Source organism: Miscanthus floridulus, chromosome 14, assembly GCF_019320115.1.
Source record: "Miscanthus floridulus cultivar M001 chromosome 14, ASM1932011v1, whole genome shotgun sequence".
NCBI lineage: Eukaryota > Viridiplantae > Streptophyta > Magnoliopsida > Poales > Poaceae > Miscanthus > Miscanthus floridulus.
Window position 1 is genome coordinate 2,625,580 of NC_089593.1, and position 21,117 is coordinate 2,646,696.

General features: G+C 49.7%; 1 protein-coding gene across 1 annotated transcript; it reads right to left on the bottom strand.

Moving 5' to 3' along the window:
- Positions 1–5,604: 5,604 nt before the first annotated feature.
- Positions 5,605–8,170, bottom strand: LOC136505877 (cell division control protein 45 homolog). The gene is made up of 2 exons (XM_066501010.1): positions 6,217–8,170; positions 5,605–5,701 (listed from the first exon to the last, which is right to left on the bottom strand). The coding sequence occupies exon 1, from the start codon at positions 8,135–8,137 to the stop codon at positions 6,302–6,304; it is 1,836 nt and encodes a 611-aa protein (XP_066357107.1). The 5' UTR covers positions 8,138–8,170; the 3' UTR covers positions 5,605–5,701; positions 6,217–6,301.
- Between the last annotated feature and the right edge of the window lie 12,947 nt (positions 8,171–21,117).

The window sequence follows — 21,117 nt, forward strand, 5'->3', positions numbered from 1 at the left end:
CGGCATCCTAGACATTGAGAAGTTCAGCCGAGCTCTACAGTCGTGTTGGCTTTGGCTAGCTTGGAGCAACACACACAGACCATGGGCTGGGATGAAGCTCCCAGTTGATGAGACGATGGCAGAAAAGCATCGTTCTGGGTCTCGAGCTGGATCAAAGGACGGTCACCAGCCTCCCTCTTCCCGCGGTTATACCGACATAGCAGACGAAAGAACAGGTCAGTGCGTGAGGCGGTTTTCAATGCTAAGCTGATCAATGACGTTGCACACAATCTGAACGCCGGGATCTTAAGAGAATTCGTCGAGCTGTGGCAACTCATCCATACATTACACCTGGACCCTGCAAACGAGCAGGAGGATCAGATCGTCTGGACTCTCGACGGCTCAGGAGAGTATACTGCAAAGTCGGCATATGAAGTTTAGTTCAGTGGCCGGGTGATCTCCAATTTTCCAAACCTCATTTGGAAGGCGCGGGCTACGCCACGTTGCAAATTCTTCATATGGCTACTCCTACAAGACCGGGTTTGGACAGCAGCCAGACTCCAATTAAGGAGATGGGAAAATAACTACTTCTGCGCGCTTTGTGAAAGGAACCTGGAAACTACGGTCCACCTCTTCATAGAATGCCCCTACGCGAGAAGAGTATGGACCCTGGTGGCAACATGGAGCAACTGTACAAACCTTCAACCTTCCAGCTGGACCGACCACCACGACATGGAAGAGTGGTTTATGGCAATGACTAACGATGGAACGAAGGCGGCACACTCTCTGGCAATATTGACTACTTGGCACATCTAGAAGGAAAGAAAGGCCAGAATGTTCAACGGAAATAGGAGTGTTGAGCAAGCTGTGTTTACAAGGATCAGGGACGAGTGCGCTGATTGGGTGTCAGCGGGGGGTAGGGTACTTAGCTACCTCAGGATTGCTCCAAACTTTGGGAGTAATTAGCGTAATCTCCTAAACATCTCCAGTGGCGGTTTGCCACATGGGATGGCGCCTCTGGCGCAAGCATGTTGAAACTCTGTTTCTTGCTTATTAATATATGCCAGGCAACCGGATCTTTCAAAAAAAAAACAAGCCCACACAAACTAACAAACAAAAACTCCCAAACACACACACAGACAACAAACCCACACACACACTCACAAACAAGGGTTGAACGACCAACTAGCCAACCAATTAGGCAACATCAAGTGTCTGTTCAGTCAACAAGGCTATGCCCTTCGCACCCGCTAGACCCCATAACTTTGCTTCTTTGTGGACTGAAGCTAGGATACCCTGCAGAGTAGGTGAAGCCCCATCAAAGACACACCAATTCCAATGGGTCCAAAGCGACCAGGCTCCAAGAATAATTAAAGAATTGAGACCCTGCCTATCCTGATCAGCAACGATCTCATTAGATCAGGACCACCAAACTTCAAAGGACGGCTCAGCTGGTTGGGGAGCGAGGATCTGCGGTCCAAATTTTTGTAAGAGCTCAAACCAGAATTGCCTAGAGAAGACACAAGAAACTAGTTTCTGGTGATGCTGAAGACCACGCCGAGCAAGACGATATGCAGTCCAGCACTCATTATGCGCGACCAACCACATGAAAAAATGGCATTTGCTGGTTACACATGCTTGGGCATCAGTTTCAGCAAGTCACTGCCATGGAAAAACTTGCACAGCCGTTGAAATTACAGTGACCTGAATCAGTGCTGAGAATGATGTGAGATTAAGAAATGACATTACAATCTCTACATTAGTTTTACTAGAATGATCATCCAATAGTGTTCTAGGTACCCAGCAGGCCTGACTCTACCTCTAATTAAAGGCGGTCTATAAGAGGTACAATTGCAAAAGTACAAATGACCTTTAACGACCTAAATCAAGGTTGCAATAAAGACAAAAATTGTTGCAGGAATGTGCCACCAAAAGAGAAATAGACACAACAGAAAATCGTTACCATTGTAAGAGCATCAAGCATGGGCATACATTATAAGAGAACACCTTGCAACTTACACTGCTGATTCAAAATACTGTAAGAGCATCAATCAAATTGCTGTATCAAATAATCATCCACGGCTTTGATGCAGTTGCATGCATGTTTCAAGTTTGTATGCTTTCTTGTAATACTGAAACATTGGTATTATTCAAAAAGTCAAAAGGGCATCACCCAGCAAAGGTCAAAAGGTCAACGCACAAATTTATCTCATCTGAACCACAAGAATGAGCCCACGGAATAACTATAACCATCTCATCAGACAAAACCAAAGACAGGCCTTAGATAACAGCCATATGAGGAATCAACTGTATGGCAGATCAGCTGGTCCTCCACTTGAGCCCTGCTGCTCTGCTCTCCTCCGGACGTGCAGCTGATCTTGCACCGTTGCAGTGCCACCTACGCTCCAGGCTCCAGCAGGTGATTCCATTCTATCCCTCAATGCAGCAGCCAGCAGGAGAGAGATGGGGCACCGCCGGTAGGGAGAGGGATGTGGCAGCGCATGCATGCAGGGGATGCAGCATCGGGAGCCAGGCGGTGACAGTAGGCGCAGCGCTGGCAGCGTTGGGACTTGGGTCAAATGGACTAGGTGCCTCCTTTTCCACAAATTTTAGAATTGGTTCCTGGTCCACAAATTTTAAGTACTGGCCAACAATTAGGTACCTTGTAATAGGCACCTCTCACTTCTTAACCGTTATTAGATCTCGACTGATGAATGGTTATCATTATTTTCCAAGTATCATAAGATTTCTCATAAAAAACATTTATGTAGATTGTAGAATGATCTTGTATCATTGAATTCTAGAGTAGAGACGTTTGACACTCTCGTCGTATTTGATATCTATTTATTATCTTCATGAAGAAAGTAACATAAACAAGGAAGTGTGGTTACAGTATGAGAAAAACTAAAAAATCATGAAACTTTTCTGTAGCCAAAGCTCCGGGCTCAAGATTTGGTACGAAATTCTTTACTGCTAGCAATCAAATTGATGCTATCTGATAGGAAGAACAGATAATAACCTTTGCCTGTTTCCAACAAGAAAAATCAAGCAAGAGGGCAGGACTGAGTACCAGAAGACAATGTGTAGGTGGATGTCAAGTCATCATCAAAGATTCAGTTGTTCACAGAACGGACATTTATTTGGTGAGAAATTCTTTACTGCTAGCAATCAAATTGATGCTATCTGACATGAAGAACAGATAATAACCTTCGCCTCTTTCCAACAAGAAAATCAAGCAAGAGGGCAGGACTGAGTACCAGAAGACAATGTGTAGGTGGATGTCAAGTCATCATCAAAGATTCAGTTGTTCACAGAACTGACATTTATGCATCCACATATAGCTAAAAACAGTTAGTCGGCAACTGTCAACCATGATTGACATTGGATTGGACATCATCGTTAGGCACGAGTTAGGCGTTGGAAAATTGGGTTCGCTGGTCGTTAGGTTGACAACCATTCGGTCAGTGTTTTATTAAAGGCAAGCAGAACTTAAAAAGATTTGACAGAAGGGAAGCAGAATTACTGAAGAAAAAATGCGCTCAGTCACGTTGGCAAGAAAAAACGCAAGCGATTCTTATTTATACGAAATAAAAGCAAAAGCAGGTGTACGGGAAGGAAGGGAACTTACAAAACAGACGGCGCGGGGTGCCACGGTGGTGTGGAGATGGCCCACCGCTCTGCGGCGATGGAGTGCCGCGCTTGCGGATTGGTAAGGGCAATTGCGCAGTGAGGCGCACCCATGGCCAGAACCGGCAGGCGCCGGCGCCATCCTCACTCGCCGCGCGGTGGTGAATGGTGATGACCGCCGCCGTCTGAAACATGTGGACAGATTCGGGGATTCGGACTGCAGAGATTAGAGGGGTGAAAACAGAAAACAGGCTGATCTGGCTGTTCCTGTTTTGTAGCCCACACATCCACGGGCCCAAACAGTCTGAGGCCCTGGGCCAGAATTTATAAAGCCCACACAATTTATCACGGCAGCAGGTAAACAAAAGCTTTTTTTGCTCAAAAAAAAAAGCTAAACAAAAGCTTTCAGCTTGCAGGCCAACAACACACGGTGCCTTCCAGGAAGAGAAGAGGGATACTCGTCACTCGTGGGTGGTGCACTGTTGCTACCGTTATGTATACAAGTACTCAGATTTGTCAGTATATTTATCCCAGCACAATGTTCAGCAGGTAACAAAGTATATTAATCATTCTGAAAAACAAAGTATATCAAACTTCTTCCAGAAAACAGGGATATGGTTCAGTAATTTTACATGACCAACTGCAATAAACTAATTAGAAAACCACATGCACAAAACATGTGATGAGACAGAAATACAGCAAATTCAGTTGTTTATTAAAAAAAAACAGCTAATTCAGTTGGACAGAGTTCCTGAGTCGTGACTTCTCTAACCACTTCAACTACAGTCAGTGTAACTATGTAAGATATAAACATCTCCGGTTCACAAAAACTGCCAAGTGCCAACACTTTTTTCAGATCAAATTGAGATGGCCAACACTTCTTGCTGTTACAGCATGCATCTAAAAGTGAAAAGGATAACATTAGCAATTTAGCATTTCAGTTAACAACAGGAAATGGAACTCTGCTCTACTATTTCGATCACAAACATTCACTGAACCAGGAATTTGCAATAGCTGGTTGAGAAATTCAAGTTCTTGCCTACGATGTGTGAAATCTCTAAAACTGTCACATATTAAGCTCTAGGATGCAAATCACACAAGAAGGCTGTACTGTGAAACATGAGGATACAGTGTTATTCAACATTGAATGGTTGGCTTCTAGCCTAGTGGATGGACACAGCAACTACAATTACAAGACCACAACAACCATAGGACTTTGTTACAAAACAGCTCCCTATTCTCTGTATAAAACATATAAAGTGCTAAAAGAGCACTTGCCCAGACCATTGAGGAAGTACTGCTCCAGAGTAGCTACCTGAATTGGACCAGAAGATATGACATACCTGATACATGATACATGATATTTCTCTGTAGTCTGTACAAATATCAACTAGTTCAGTTGTTTATTAAAAAAACAGCTAATTCAGTTGGAAAGGCCGAAAGGGTTCCTGAGTCGTGACTTCTCTAACTCTGAACACTTCAACTACAGTCAGTGTAACTATGTAAGAAATAACTTTTAATGCTTCAAATCAAATTGAGATGGCCAACATTTCTATCTGTTACAACATGCACCTAAAATTGAAAAGGAAAGCATTAGCAATTTAGCATTTCAGTTAACACTTGTCAACAGGAAATGGAACTCTTCACTACTATTTCGATCATAAACATCACAGAATCATGAATTTGCAATAGCTGGTTGGGAAATTCATGTTTTTTTCTGAGATGTGTAAAATTACTAAAACTGTCACATATTAGCCTCTAGGATGCAAATCACACAAGGCTGTACTGCGAAACATGAGGATACAGTGTTAGTCAAGATTGAATGGTTGGCTTCTAGCCTAGTGGATGGACACAGCAATTACAATTCAACACAGCCATAGGACTTTGTTACGAAACAGCTCCCTATTCTCTGTAGATTGTGTAAAACATATAAGGTGCTAAAGAGCACTTGCCCAGAGCATTGGGGAAGTACTGCTCCAGAGTAGCTACCTGAACAATCTTGGACCAGGAGATGACATACCTGATATATGATAATGATACTCCTTTGTACTGCAACAGTCATGATTAACATAGTACATGTTTACAGCCAACCACACTGACAAAAAGAAAGTGGCACCACTTAAAACTTGCTTCAGGATACTTTATATAGAAAAGAACATATCTGCTCATAACAAAGCTTTGTACTTCATACAAACAAGAGCAGGCTCACAAATATATACTAGATAAAGGCGCTTGTTATAAACTTATAGGATTTCAAGAAACTTGTGATACAGAATGGAATACAACAAATGTTCACAAGCATGTTCATGCAGATACAGATACAGATACAATCATCCATTCTATCGGATAAAGAAAAACAGTAAACACATATACCTTACTCCCTCTATGTCAGAATCAGATTTGCATCTGAACCTATAGATCTATCATTGGCTAATGGGGGAATTAAGACAGAGGAAACTCATTTTCTCAGCTTTCTGAAGTCATGATCATTGGGCAGCTCAAACTTAGAAAGCAGAATGCCTGTCAGGCCTGCTACCACTAGGTTAGTGAAATGGCAGGTGGACTGGTATTTAAAAAAATGCATGTCGTGTACCACCTGACCCCCAGCACCTTTATTTGGAGAGAATCATGCCCGAGTCTTCCATCCTAGGAACTGAAAGAATGATCCGCGTTATACAAAGCTCATGCCATCTGATCATAGCTTCTCCGTCAATCGAATCATGAAAGAACTGACAGCAACAACATCGAGAACAATCCATGATGACTCAAACATGTCATGGAAATAGTCCGCACCAATCTCCTCTGCTGCAGACCTGAAAGCGTTACCAAACGCATTCCCCTGGACAGCCCCAAGCCTCGGCTTCCCACATACCCCGACAACTAGCACCTTCTCAGGCTCCTTTGCTAAGCATGCACAGATTAGTGGCTTCATCCTTGCTCCCCTTTCCTTTAGAGCATCCAGCAGAAAGAAGCAGAACTTGGTAAGTGCCTGCGGATGGCAAAGCTTGTTAGTGTCCACAGGGTCATCAAGCTTCACCCACCGGAACTTCTTGGCACTCCTTATAAACCCTGTCCTAGTAATCGCCGAGCTTCCTTGTCTCAGTATCGCCCTCTGTATCTCAATTGCAGATTGCATCCCTTTTCGCAATTGATCGGCATTGCTCAGTGACAATGCAGAGTAACCAACCCAAAACTGCTCAGCCGCTGAAGACCCCTTTGCATCCTTGGACTCAGCATCGAGTGATTCAAGCAACGCTGTGACACCATACACAACATCTGCAGCAGAAACTTTGGACCTGTAGCCATGCACTCTCAAGAAGCTCCGGTAGTAAAACTCGGTGAGGCCATACTCGGGCAGGAAGCGGTCAAACTCATCCCGCATCTTGCGCTTGACCTCCATGCTCATGTACTGGAAGTTCTTCTGGCAGTCGGCGAGCGGGAAGCCCATCCTGGCCAGCAGCAGCTTGAGCTTCTTGAGCCCATTGTCGCTCCAGGTCTTGAGCTTGGTGGCGACGTAGGAGGAGCAGAGCATGGAGTCGAACAAGCTCCACTCCCTTAGCAGCATGAGCCTGGGCTCGTCCTCGTAGGCGATGCGCGAGGCCTCCGGCGCCCGGATCTTGGTGCCGTCCTTGAGCGTGACGACGGAGCCGGCGCCGGACGGGTCGAGGTTGCCGGAGCCGTTGATGTGCTGCTCGAGCTCCATGACAGCGGCCTGGTAGCGCTCGTTGGTGATGCGGTCGTGGACGAACTGGTCGGTGAGGGCGACGCAGGCGAGCCAGAGGAGCTCGTTGGTGTTCTTCCGCATCGCGTGGGCGAGGTCGTACATGAGGCACCCCGACGGCTTGCCGTGGAAGGTGCCGAGGCGGTAGTACTCGCGGCGCAGCCTGTCGAAGAGCCTCACGGGGTCCGCGTCGGGGCCGTCGACGTCGTCGTCGGAGAGGCGGCGCCTCTTCCTCCTGCCGCCGCCGGCGGCGGCGTCATCATCCTCGTCGGCGTCGGAATCCTCCGAGTCGGAGTTGGGACCGCCACGGAGGTGGTCGTCGGCGTGTGCGCCGGCGGCGAGGTCGGAGGCGTCGGCGAGCGCGGAGAGGTCGAAGTCGTAGGAGAGATCCGCGGTGTGCTCATCGTCGGCGGTGAAGAGGACGACGACGCGGTCGTTGCGCGCGCAGAGGTTGTGGAGGTGGGCGGGGCGGTGTGAGTCGACGACGAAGGCGGTGGCGGCGGGGGGAAGCAGCGCGCGCAGGTCCCGGTGCGCGCCCCAGTTGACGAGGACGAGGCAGAGCGGGGCGGAGGCGGAGGAGGCGGAGAAGGAGGCGAGGAGGGCACTGGCGGAGGCGGCGGAGGAGACGGGGTAGATGGAGAAGCGGATGGAGTCGGCGGAGAGGACGTGCGCCAGCACCCTGACCGCGCACAGCGAGTCGGCGTCGGCAGCGGACGGGAGGATCAGGAGCGGGGACGAGGAGCCCGCGGCCACGGCCGCGGCGGCGCGGAGGCGCGCGTAGAAGGAGTCGACGCGGAGCTCGCGCACCATCGCCGCCGCATCAATTGGAGGGATCTGAGTGAGGAATGCTGGAGCGGGCGGGAGCTTTTTGTGAAGACGCGCGGGGATCGCTGAATTTGGGATTTCGGTGGATTTGGAATTTGGAATTTGGGTTTGGGAGGGAAGCCGATGCCCCGCCAACCAAAATTTTAGATTTCAGGGGGGTCCCGCTTCTGGGCTGGACCTCCACATTGATGGGTCCTTCCGATTGTGGGCTGGACCTGCACATTGATGATGTTTGCTACAACGGCTCGGCCCAGAGGTCGTTGGACTGGACCATGTTTCCTCAAAGCCCAACAGCCATCAAGAAAGATATTGGATCACATTTCCTATACGCAAAGTTTAACCGACGACAGGTCGCGCTCCAGCGACCCCGCGCCCACGCAGCCTGGCCCGCCTGCTCGTTCCGTGCCCACTCGCATGCAAGGCCATGCATGCAGGATACGACACTTGCTGCAGCTCGTGTAGAGTTGCTCCACTCATATTTTTTGTTTTATTTTCTTTTCTTTTTTTCAAAAATGCGATAACTTTCTTATACTTAGTCTGTTTTGGTTATGTCAGTTTCTTTTTTTCATTTTGCCTACTTCAGCTTTCAGTTTTTATTTATCAATTTCAGTATTTAGTGATATTTTTTATTTTGTCTACTTTAGTTTTTATTTTCTATTTGTCAATTTCAGTTTAACATTTTTGTTGTCAATTTTAGTTTTTTTTTATAATTTCAGTTTTAGTTTTTTCTATTTTAGTTTCTTTTTCTGGTAATTTTAGTTTGGTTTTATTTTTAGTTTGTATTTGTCAGTTTAATTTTTTTTGTTTTTTATTTTGTATTCTTTTCAGTCATATGTTTCCATTTTTTAATGGTGTCTACTTTAGTTTTGAGTTACTATTTGTCAATTTCAGATTTATTTTCTCAATTTCATTTTTATTTTCTAGTAGCTATTTCAGTGTTTTAGTTTTTATTTCAGGTTCGATGTCTACTTTAGTTTTTAGTTATATGTTTCATTTTTTTGTTTTTATCATGTCTACTTTAGTTTTTAATTTTTGTTTGCGAATTTCAGCTCAAGTTTTTGGTTTGTCAATTTCAGTTTCAGATGGCAGCAAGTCATTTTCCCTACCTTTTTGTAATAAATGCCTCCAGTTGGTAGCAAGTCATGTTTCCTAGCTTTCGTAATGACTTGTATAATAACTTATTCCTCTAGTTAGCAGCTTATGCAATGTTTATTTTAATAATTTGTCCCTTCAAGTACCACAAGCAGAAAAAGGGAAAGTAGCGGCAGAGTAGCAGAGCTGGTCGGCGCATGCACGGCTGATCGCGCGCTCACAAAATAGCGCAATGGGTCGCGCTTTATTTCCGTCAACAATCGATGTGCATACACAATGTAAAAGCTTTAGCGTATTTTTTTAAGTAGCAACTTTCGTATTACATGGTAGTAACTCCTTTATAAATCTACTAGCACATATTTACATAAAGTTCTTCGAAATATATGCAAGTGGGGTCTGGTTTTGTTCGCCTCATTACGTAGAACATACCGATGCAGACAGAATTGAAAACGGATACAACATTCAAAAGTTATAGCCATTTAAAGAAAATACTTTCTATTTATGGATTGCGTCAGACTGACATCAGCTGTGGCAAGGCGGGTCGGATCGTGGAAGTGAGAATTTTGCAAGTGGAGATGGGGTCGCGCGATAGGTTTATGAGCGACGGGTCGCGGCTTAATTTAACTAGCAGAGCATTGAGAATTTTATAATTAAAATCAAAAGATTGAAAGAAAATAATTGACAACAATTAATATTCAACCTAACTCAAAAAATATTTTAACGTTCTCTAACTCCCCATGTCATGCATATATCTAGATCTAGTTCTAGATCCAAGCTTAATCCTTATTCAAAAATTAAGTAGTAGACCATAAAAATCAAGCCACGAAGGTTAAATAGTGGGAGAATCTTACTCCCCTACTCCATTTATCCAAGTCCCACAAAAATATTTGATCTAATTTCATTTCTAGTTATCACAAGCATGCAAGCAGAGATAAAACCAAAAATTTTATTAATGAAGTAATCTAGCACTAAACTTCAATAAGATGTTTGTAATGGCATAAGCTTACCTTTTTAGAGTCACCTCCTCCAAGAAAATCAAGAGCAAAACTTTTCCCATTTTAGATTTGCAATTTTAGGGTTGCTCTTAGGTGCTCCCCTTTCTCCTTCATCGGGCTACGGTTCTGTCCGACGAGGAAGGTGTCTGCTAAATATTTTATGCACCGTTCTAGCGGTGGCTAGTAGAAACATCAGTTGTTTCTTGTCGTCTCTGTAAATAGCCCTCATTTTCTCAATGTGGATGTTTTTTTATTCGTCTTTGCAAATTGTGCTTTTTCAGTGATGGCTGGTATTCCCACCCACCTCTGAAAAACATATTACTATAGTTATTCCGGTTGTTGGGAACCTGGGATCTCCTGGAGGCCTCTATAGAGATGGTTTTAGATAGAGTTGCCTATGGAAAAAGGAACTGATTTTTTTTTAGCGGTGAAAAGCCTAGAAACCGTAGCTATAAATTTCACACAGTAGAAGTCAACAACGCCCAACAGTCCCTCTAGGTGATCCCTGCTTTAATGTGGGCCTTTGTCGAATGATTCCGCGCGTGTTCGGTTGGGTGAATTTGGAAATTTGGGATACTGTAGTACTTTCGTTTTTATTTGGTAATTAGTGTTTAATCATGGACTAATTAGGATCAAAACGTTCGTCTCGTAATTTATAACCAAACTGTGTAATTAGTTTTTTTTTCGTCTACATTTAATGCTCATGCACGTATCGTAAGATTCGATGTGATAGGTACTGTAGCACTTTTTAAGAATTTGGGATTGGAACTAAACACGCGCTCATGTGATGTTGTTGACACAAATTCAAAACAAATTCTCTAAGAGCACAACCAATGCAAGCACATAGCGGTAGTAGTACCATAAAGAAGTTACGGTCCATGTAAGCATTGTTACTTTAAGACACTGGACACTCAATGCAAGCTTACTGTTCTGTTTCTCTCCTCCACAAGTTACTTTCATTCATCATCCTTTTCTCTCGTACAAAACCGACAACACACTTTTTTTTGAAAAGTGACAACACACTTGCTTTTCGTTACGAGCCGCCAAAAATAGTTCAAAAAAGTGTTACAGTATCTATCACATCGAATCTTACGATACGTGTATGGAGCATTAAATGTAGAAGAAAAAAAGCTAATTACACGGTTTAGTTGAAAATCGCGAGACGAACGTTTTGAGCCTAATTAGTCTATGATTGAACATTATTTATCAAATAAAAACAAAAGTGCTACGATCCCAAATTCCAACTTTCCCATCAGCTAAACACAGCCTGCATCCTCTAGGTGACTTTGACGGCCTGCAAGCACTGAAACCCACCTGAGCTAGACAACTGTGTCAGGCGCATAGACTTGAAGGCACAAGCGTTCGGCGTGACCTAAGCTAGCTACAGACACGAGTGAAAACAAAGGGGGCTGTTATGTTTTAGGTGCCTGGATTTTTTTTTTATTTTTCAGGCAGCAATTCATAAGAGACAATTAGTATAATTAAAAGGACAACTCACAAAAGACAATGAATATTTTTTTTATAGCCAAACAATCACAAAATTGTTCCTGTTTCCATTGAAGCCCGGCTAGAATTAAAACCTGGGTAGGCTTGGTTTGGTCCCATCAAGTCAACATGCACTTGTTTGGTTGTATGGACTATCTATGCCCGATTTAGAATTGGTGTGTTTGGTTCCCTAGCTTAGCTCGGATAAAATCACCTTTTTTACGTCCTGGTAACTTCACCTCCTATAGCACATTCTATCAAGTCTGAATTCAATTTTTAGTTTGTTTTTCCTGTTTTCAAAACTTAGAATCTTTGAAACCAACAAGTTTTTGATGTTGGTCCTTTAATCAATGTTAGAGATCTCAGATTGATGAACAACTTTGCTTAAAGATGATCATCAAGTTATTTTGCAAAATCGAGAGAACGAGAGAGGAAGATGTGCTGTCAGTCGCTATAGTAGCACCTTTTGCTTCATCGCCGGCAATCTCCACGCGCCGGAGAATTTCGTCGTCGCAACGCCACCTCCGCCCGATTCCTCTTGCACGCAGCTTCACCTCGCCCTTGCACACCACCCTGGCCTGCTTGTGTCGCCTATAGCCGCCAGAATCGTCCCTAGTGCCGGTTGCCGCCATGGCCGCCGTCGGCAGCAGCACGGCAATGGACTCCCTCCTCGCCGTGGCCACCACGTGCAGGCGCCCAGCGGCTCTCCCACGGCGGCGCCCAAGGCCCCCACGACCCCTCCCCCGGCGATGCCGCTCCTGACACCAGCACCGTTGGCCGACCTCGGCCTCCAGGATCCGCGAGATCCATGGGCGAGGTTGCCGAGGGCAGCGCGACCATGCGCGGGACCACCGGGGGCAGCGCGGACGTGCATGGGTGCGGCGTCGGGGATGGCTCGCGCTCGTGGACACCGTTGGGGAGGGACGTGTTCGCAGCGGCGGGGTAGGGCACTCGGGGGCGCGACTCGCGAGGGCCGGCGATGGGCGCGAACGGCGGCGGCGCGGGCGCGGAGGGCCGGAGGTGGAGCAAGGCGCTCACGACGGTGGGGTAGGGCGGCGATCGTTGCCCACGGTGGAGAAGGCACGGTACCGGAGGAAGCGAAGAGGACGCGAAGGGAGGTGACGAGAGCGGAACCTGCGCCTGGCCAAGCCTGGCTCCAGGAAAAACGGATCGGAATTTCGTTCTTTGGGAGCCAGGCCAAGTGGCATACGGTGGCTAGCTTTAGCCAGGCTAAAGCCCAACTACAGGCAACCAAAAAGCCTAAGTTGGCTTCAGTAGGCTAGGCCAAGGGTTGGACACCCAACCAAACACACCCGTAGTTGCCTGAATAACAACATAAAAATCAGGCACCTGAGATATAGGATGAGTGGAAAACAAATCGTATCAGCACATATAGTTGCTAGCAAGCTAGTTGATTACTAGTTAGATGATATCTTTCCTATACACGTTGGAATAAATTGACATGAGTGAGTATTCAAAAAATCAAAAGCCTAGAAACCCTAGCTAGTAACCTTAAATATTGCACATCAGTGTCAACGGTAGCAAACAAAGTTCCTTTAATTAAGTCATCCCCCTTTAATGTGGGCCTGGATCAATTTCAATGATATATGTGATTCATTTGATGTCCCTGACAGAAAAGGGAACGTATGCATGCACAACAACACACATATCTAAGCAGGTAGCTATATAGACAATATGACCTGAGTGAAAACAAATCATCAGCGCATCAGGTAGTTGCTAGCAATCTGGTTGGTAATTAAGTTATATTGATGAGAGCAAGGCTAATAATACAGCCATCGGCTGTAAGGTTCCTTATAGCCTTCTCTTAGCTCACCCATATAGTAGTTAGTCCTTCAACTGTTAATACATGGCTCACTTATCTCTCTCACAGAGTTTCTTGGTTCTTGTGCCCAAACTGGCTGTAAGCTTAGGCCGGTCTCAATGGGGTTTCATTAGGGTTTTATGGGCATTAAATATGCTGATGTGACACCATATTGATGAAGAGAGAGATAATAAAAGTTTCATGGGAGTAGATATAGTTTTATGGGGATGAAACTCTTCTGTGGTATGAAACCCCCACTGAGACTGACCTTATAGCCCGCTTCTCCTATCTCCTCCACCTCATCATTTAGCTAGCTTCATGTTATTATACTTGTCGGGTACCCTAAAACGGGGTACCCCGAGCGTACACCAAAAGAGGCACTAAAATCCCATCAACGGCAAAGTTAGAGGGTAAGCCATGGGCTCATAACTAGCCCCGTCCGAGCCCACCCGGCTCTCCGCATCGCCTCAGGCCTCTCACGGGAGGTCTCGGCATCCTGACGCAATTTCCGCCTCGCGCGAGGCCTCTCATGGAAGGCCTCGGCAAGGAGCCCAATCTCCGTCTCACGCAAGGCCTCATTCTCCGTATCGCTCGAGGCCGGCTTGTCCATAGCCTGTCGCCCCCGCCTCGACCGATCTTCCCGACAGCACGTCATGTCCCATTAATACGTCAACCACTCCCGCAATCTCAGCCGGACGACGGCTCGACACCGCGGAATGGCCGACGGGGCGTGAGGTCGCATCAGCGCCATACCAGCTGAGACAGGGCACGGCGGGGATTATCGGTCACTGTATTCTGACGCTGTGCCCACGATCAGCGCCCACACTACACTGTGCCCCGCGATCCCCGCCTCGAAAACAACATGACATGGACAGCCTGGCCCGAGTCATCACTGCCTCCGAGCCAACACACCAGATCAACCGCTCTCTCCGGGCCTCGGCACTATGCACTAGGGTCTCGGCTGTCTCGGGATTCGTGTCTACCGAGACCCCCCACTGCGGTGCAGCCCCGGCACCGACTGAGCCTCAGCCTCGCATACAGTCAGTCCACAGCGACTCGCACGCTGACCGCCGCACCCACTCCGAGGCAGCCCTAGAGCTCCCATGACGCACAGGATCGGATGTGACCAGCACGCCGCCCCAGTGCTCCAAGGACGGACCACTCCGATGACTATGCCGCCATAGGAACAGGCCACAGGGCTCGGACACGCCGCCTCTGTTTGCACAACGCCGTATAGTTAGCTCATGTACTACCCTTGTCCTCCCTTCAAACTATAAAAGGAGAGGACTTGGGCTATTTCTGGGGGGGCCGGGACTCACGAAGAACAACGCCTTGTAACACACACTTCCTAGCCGCCTGAGAACAACGTCTCAAGAAGCCCACACCACACCTCGCCGAGACCTGGGACTAACTCCCTCTCTCACCTAGCTTGTAACCCCCTACAACAAGCATTTCGGTGCAAGGAATACAAGATCGATCTCCCAGACTGGACGTAGGGCCCGAATTGCCCGAACCAGTATAAACCTTGTGTCTCTTCGCATCACCATCTGGAATCAGGAACACGCAGGATAAATTCACTAGTTGATTGAGGACCCCCCCGGTCCGAAACACCGACAGTTGGCGCGCCAGGTAGGAGAATCTGCATGTCAGCTTCATCATCCCAACAGGTTCCGGATGGCAGACCCCGTACGACCATTGTGTCTCGGCATGGTGGTGTGGTTTGGGAGCCTAGAGTTCATGTCCCTAGGGCATGAGTATGACATGGTACTTCTCACACCCCGAGCCTCGCCTGCCAATGACGACGTCACGCATCGGCAGCCCAGGCGCAGGCGACGCCCGGGCGGCCGTTCTTGCCGCGCTCGCCAGGCTCGACGTGAGCAAGATCATCCCGATGCCACGCAAACCCAGGGTGACTCGCCGCTCTCCGTTGGCACCCCATGACCAGCTATTGGCGCAGGGTCCCTGGTTGGGGATCTGTCTAGCCTGAGCATGGACAAGGGAAAAACGCCGGTGGAACCTAGCGACGCCCCGACATCAAGCTCCGCTCCACCAATCCTTGAGGAGCTATCTCCGGTAGAACAGAGCCCGGTGGCGGCACTATCTCCATACCCCTTCGGGTTGAGAAATGCCACCGCATCTTATGCTTACGCCTACGCTTCCGCTCACGCGGATCTCTCGGAGCGTCGTCAGTGCTTCGTTCTCGACTTCGACACCACAGCGTCGACTCACGCCCATGCCGACTCCTCGGAGGAGGACGAGGCGTGGGCCGGAGTGGATTTCTTCGACCTCCGCGACCATGAAACTATGCATCGCTTCTTGGCCACAAGCGACTATTGCTTTGGCTACTCTGATTCTGACGATGAAGGTACTTACGATCCCACTCGTGAGTGCTTCCACGTCAGACTTGGGATGCCAAGCATGGGTGATGAACACGAGGGGGTGGACGACCGCACTCCGCTTCATCAGGGAACGGGCGATGCGATGCCTTCGCGCATTGTCCCCCCGGCAGCACAGAACGAGAACCTTGCCCTCGGACAATTTCAACGCCCGAACCTGGAACAGCTCTGTGAGCTTCAGGCCAAGGTTGAGCAAGATCAACTCCTTCTGCAACAACTTCGAACCACTCTCGAGCAGGAGCAGCAAGGCCATGGTGACAGCGGAGGAGCCCGGCGATGGGCTTGCGACATGCACCATCGCATCAACGACGACGAAGGGGACGATCGTCCCCCAATCTTCAATCGCGCTAGCCAGAATGTCGTGGCTGCGGTGATGCTAGTGCGCACGATGCCCGAGCCCTCCACCACGGAAGGACGATGGGTTCACGGCGAGCTCCGGGATCTCCTCGAGACCTCCATGGTGCAGCAGGCAGAGAGTTCCGCCTCTCGGTGGCGTGGAGCCGCCTCGGACCTCCCCTTAGCACCACGCCGACAGAATAGGGAGGCCGCGGTTCGTCCCGAGCCTGCTCGGGTGCCGGCAACCAATAGGGTCCCCCCGGTCCACGACCGCCTCGATAACCGACGCGAGGCGCAGGGTGACCACGAGGTGGTCGGCCGACGACGATGCCACGACAGTGAGGGGCCCGCTCGAGGCTACCATCCACATCGGGGCGGCTGTTATGATAGCGAGGAAGACCGCAGTCCTTCTCCTAAACCACCTAGCCCTCGGGTCTTCAGCAGAGCCACCCGCAACGCTCAGTTTCCAGCCTAGTTTCACCAGCCGACCAACCTCACAAAGTATAGTGGCGAGACCAACCCCGAGCTCTGGCACGCCGATTACCGCCTGGCTTGTTAGCTAGGCGGCGCGGACGATGATCTGCTCATCATCTGCAACCTCCCCTGCTCTTGTCAGACTCGACGCGAGCCTAGCTCGAGCACCTTCCTCCCTCTCAGATCCACGACTGGCGCGACTTGGTTCAGATCTTCGTCGGGAATTTCTAGGGCACATACGTGTGCCTTGGAAACTCCTAGGACCTTAAGAGTTGTCGCCAGAAACCAGACGAGTCTCTCCGAGACTTCATCCGGCGCTTCTCAAAACAATGCACCGAGTTGCCCAGCGTCGGCGACTCAGAGATTGTCTAGGCTTTTCTCTCTGGCACCACCTACCGAGACTTGGTCTGAGAACTAGGCCGGAACGTGCCGCGTTCGGCCGCCGTGCTCCTCGACATCGCCACCAACTTCGCCTTAGGCGAGGAGGCTATAGGGGCCATCTTCCCCATGGACGACACCAAGGGGAAGCGGAGGGATGAGGCCCCCGAGGCCTCGGTTCCCCGCCTCCCCAAAAGGAAGAACAAGGATCGCCAGGGGAAGCGGGCCGTCCTCAAGACCGATATGGTCATGGCCACAGAACGCAAGAATCTCCGAGGCCCCAGGGGCCCCAGACCCTTCGATGACATGCTTAAGAAACCCTACCCTTACCACCAAGGCCCGGTCAAGCACGCCCTTGAGGATTGCTCCATGCTACGGCGTTACTATGCCAGGCTCAGGCCCCCCGATGACGACGCCAAGAGAAGGGCGTCGGTGACCAGGATGATGACAAGGATGACGGGTTCCCCAAGGTACACAACGCCTTCATGATCTTCGGCGGACCCTCGGCGTGCCTTACGGCGTGGCAGCGAAAGAGGGGACGCCGAGAGGTCTTCTCGGTCAAGGTGGCCACTCCCCGGTACCTCGACTGGTCTCAGGAGGCGATCACCTTTGATCGAGACGACCACCCTGACCATGTTCTAAATCTCGGGTAGTACCCACTTGTTGTCGACCCGATCATCGGCAACACCCGACTCTCCAAGGTGTTGATGGACGGAGGCAGCGGCCTCAATATCCAATACGCCAACACCCTAGAGCTCTTGGAGATCGACCGATCGAGGCTCCGAGGTGACGTCGCACCCTTCCACGGCATCGTGCCAGGGAAACGCACGCGACCCCTCGGGCACATCGACCTTCCCGTCTGCTTCGGCACCCCCTCCAACTACCGCAAGGAAGTCCTTACCTTCGAGGTGGTCGGATTCATAGGAACCTACCATGCCATCCTAGGGCGGCCGTGCTACGCCAAGTTCATGGCAGTTCCCAACTATACCTACCTCAAGCTCAAGATGCCAGGCCCCAGTGGTATCATCACGATTGAGTCCACGTACGAACATGCATACGACTGTGACGTCGAGTGCATCGAGTACGCCAAGGCTCTCGCCGAGGCCGAGACCCTCATCGCCAACCTCGACCAATTCAGTGGTGAGGCGCCTGACTCCAAGTGTCGCGCAGGGACGTTCGAGCCCGCGGAGGCCATCAAGCTCATCCCGGTCGACCCCGCCTGCCCCGACGACCGAGCGCTGAGGATCAGTGCCACCCTCGACATCAAATAGGAAGTCGTGCTCGTCGACTTCCTCCGTGCGAATGCCAACATATTTGTATGGAGTCCCTCGGATATGCCGGGCATACCAAGGGAGGTCGCCGAGCACACCTTAGATATCTAGGCCAGTTCTAGATCGGTGAAGCAACGCCTGCGCCGCTTCGATGAGGAAAAGCGTAGGGCCATCGGTGAGGAGGTGCAGAAACTCTTGGCGGCTGGGTTCATCAAGGAAGTGTCCCACCCAGAGTGGTTGGCCAACCCCGTGTTAGTTAGAAAGAAAAATGGGAAATGGAGGATGTGTGTAGACTACACCGGTTTGAACAAAGCCTGTCCAAAAGTCCCCTTCCCATTACCCTAAATCGATCAGATCATTGACTCCACTGCTGGGTGTGAGACCCTGTCTTTCCTTGATGTGTATTCTGGTTACCATCAAATCAAGATGAAAGAGTCCGACCAGCTCATGACTTCTTTCATCACCCCATTCGGCATGTACTGCTACGTGACTATGCCTTTCGGCCTCAGAAACGCAGGGGCCACATACCAGCGGTGCATGACCCAGGTCTTTAGCGACCACATTGGGCGGACCGTCGAGGCCTATGTGGATGACATCGTGGTCAAGACCAGAAAGGCCGAGGATCTCGTCGACGACTTAAGGATAGCCTTCAAATGCCTTAGAGAGAAGGGCATCAAGCTCAATCCCGAGAAGTGTGTGTTCGGGGTCCCCCAAGGCATGCTCTTGGGATTCATAGTCTCGAAATGCGGCATCGAAGCCAACCCAGAGAAGGTCTTAGCCATAACCAGCATAGGACCAATCAGAGACCTCAAGGGAGTACAGAGGGTCATGGGATGCCTTGCGGCCTTGAGCCGCTTCATCTCACGCCTCGGCGAAAAAGGCTTGCCTCTGTACCGACTCTTGAGAAAATCCGAGCGTTTTTCTTGGACCCCCGAGGCCGAAGAAGCCCTCGACAGACTCAAAGCGCTTCTCACAAATCCTCCCGTCCTAGTACCCCCAGCCAGGGACGAGGCCCTCTTACTCTACGTCGCCGCAATGACCCAAGTGGTTAGCACTGCCGTAGTAGTAGAAAGGCAGGAAGAGGGGCATGCTCTACCCACCCAATGACCTGTTTACTTCATCAGCGAAGTGCTCTCCGAGACTAAAACGTGTTACCCCCACATCCAAAAGTTGGTCTACGCCGTAGTCCTGGCCCGGTGCAAGCTGCATCACTACTTCGAGTCTCACCTAGTGACCGTGGTATCGTCTTTCCCCTTGGGAGAGATAGTCCATAACCGGGAGGCCTCAGGCAGGATAGCCAAGTGGGCCATTGAGCTTATGGGGGAAACCTTGACTTTTACGCCTCGGAAAGCGATTAAGTCTCAGGTCTTGGCCGGTTTTATAGCTGAGTGGACCGACACCCAATTACCACCTACCCAAGTCTAGACAGAATGCTGGACCATGTACTTCGACGGGTCTCTGATGAAGACCAGGGTAGGCGTGGGACTCCTCTTTGTCTCGCCCCTCAGAGTACACATGCGCTACATGGTGCGGCTCCACTTCGCCGCCTCCAACAACGTGGCCGAGTACGAGGCCCTCATCAACGGCTTGCAAGTCGCCATCGAACTTGGGGTACGGCGTCTCGACATCCGGGGTGACTCGTAGCTCGTCATCGATCAAGTCGTGAAGGAGTCAAACTACCTCGACCCCAAAATGGAGGCTTACTATAAGTTGGTACGTCGCCTAGAAGACAAATTCGACGGTCTCAAACTAAACTACATCGCGTGGAAGTACAACGAGGCCGCCGACGAACTAGCAAAGATGGCCTCGGCATGGGCTCCGGCCCCCCCGAACATATTTGCTTGGGACCTTCACAAACCTTCCATTGACTACACCTTGGTAACGGAGGAGGGCCCACCTGTGGAAACCACGGCGAGGCTCGACGCCCCCTCTAATGCCGAGGCCCCCTTGACCGAGCCCGAGGTCATGGAAGTCAACACCGAGCCTCCGCAGACCGACCAGGACGCGGATTGGCGAATCCCGTTCCTCGATTAGCTCGATCAGGGGGAGCTCCCTAGCGACAGGACCAAAGCCTGATGGCTTGCGCGCCGAGCCAAGACTTATGTCCTCTGCAATGATGAATTGTACAGGCGAAGTCCCTCCGGTGTCCTCCAACGATGTATCACTGCCGAGGCAGGTCGAGCCCTACTTTGGGACTTGCACGCAGGCGCCTGCGGGCACCATGCGGCGCCTTGAACGCTCGTAGGAAATGCTTTCCACCAAGGGTTTTACTGGCCGACGGCGGTCGCCGACGCCACCAAGCTAGTACGCTCCTACGAAGGATGCCAGTACTATGCTCGACAAACACATCTCCCGGCCCTAGCCCTCCAAACCATCCCCATCACATGGCCGTTTGCCGTATGGGGGCTCAACATGGTCGGGCCTCTGCAAAAGGCCCCCGGAGGCTACACCCATCTACTGGTATCAATCGACAAGTTCTCTAAATGGATCGAGGCTCGTCCGATCAATCGAATCAAATTCGAGCAGGCAGTGCTGTTCTTCACTAACATTATCCACAGGTTTGGGGTTCCTAACACCATCATCACCGACAACGGGACACAGTTCACCGGCAAAAAGTTCCTGACGTTTTGCGAAGACCACCACATCCATGTGGCCTGGTCAGCCGTAGGACACCCAAGGACCAATGGCCAAGTAGAACGTGCCAACAGCATGATCC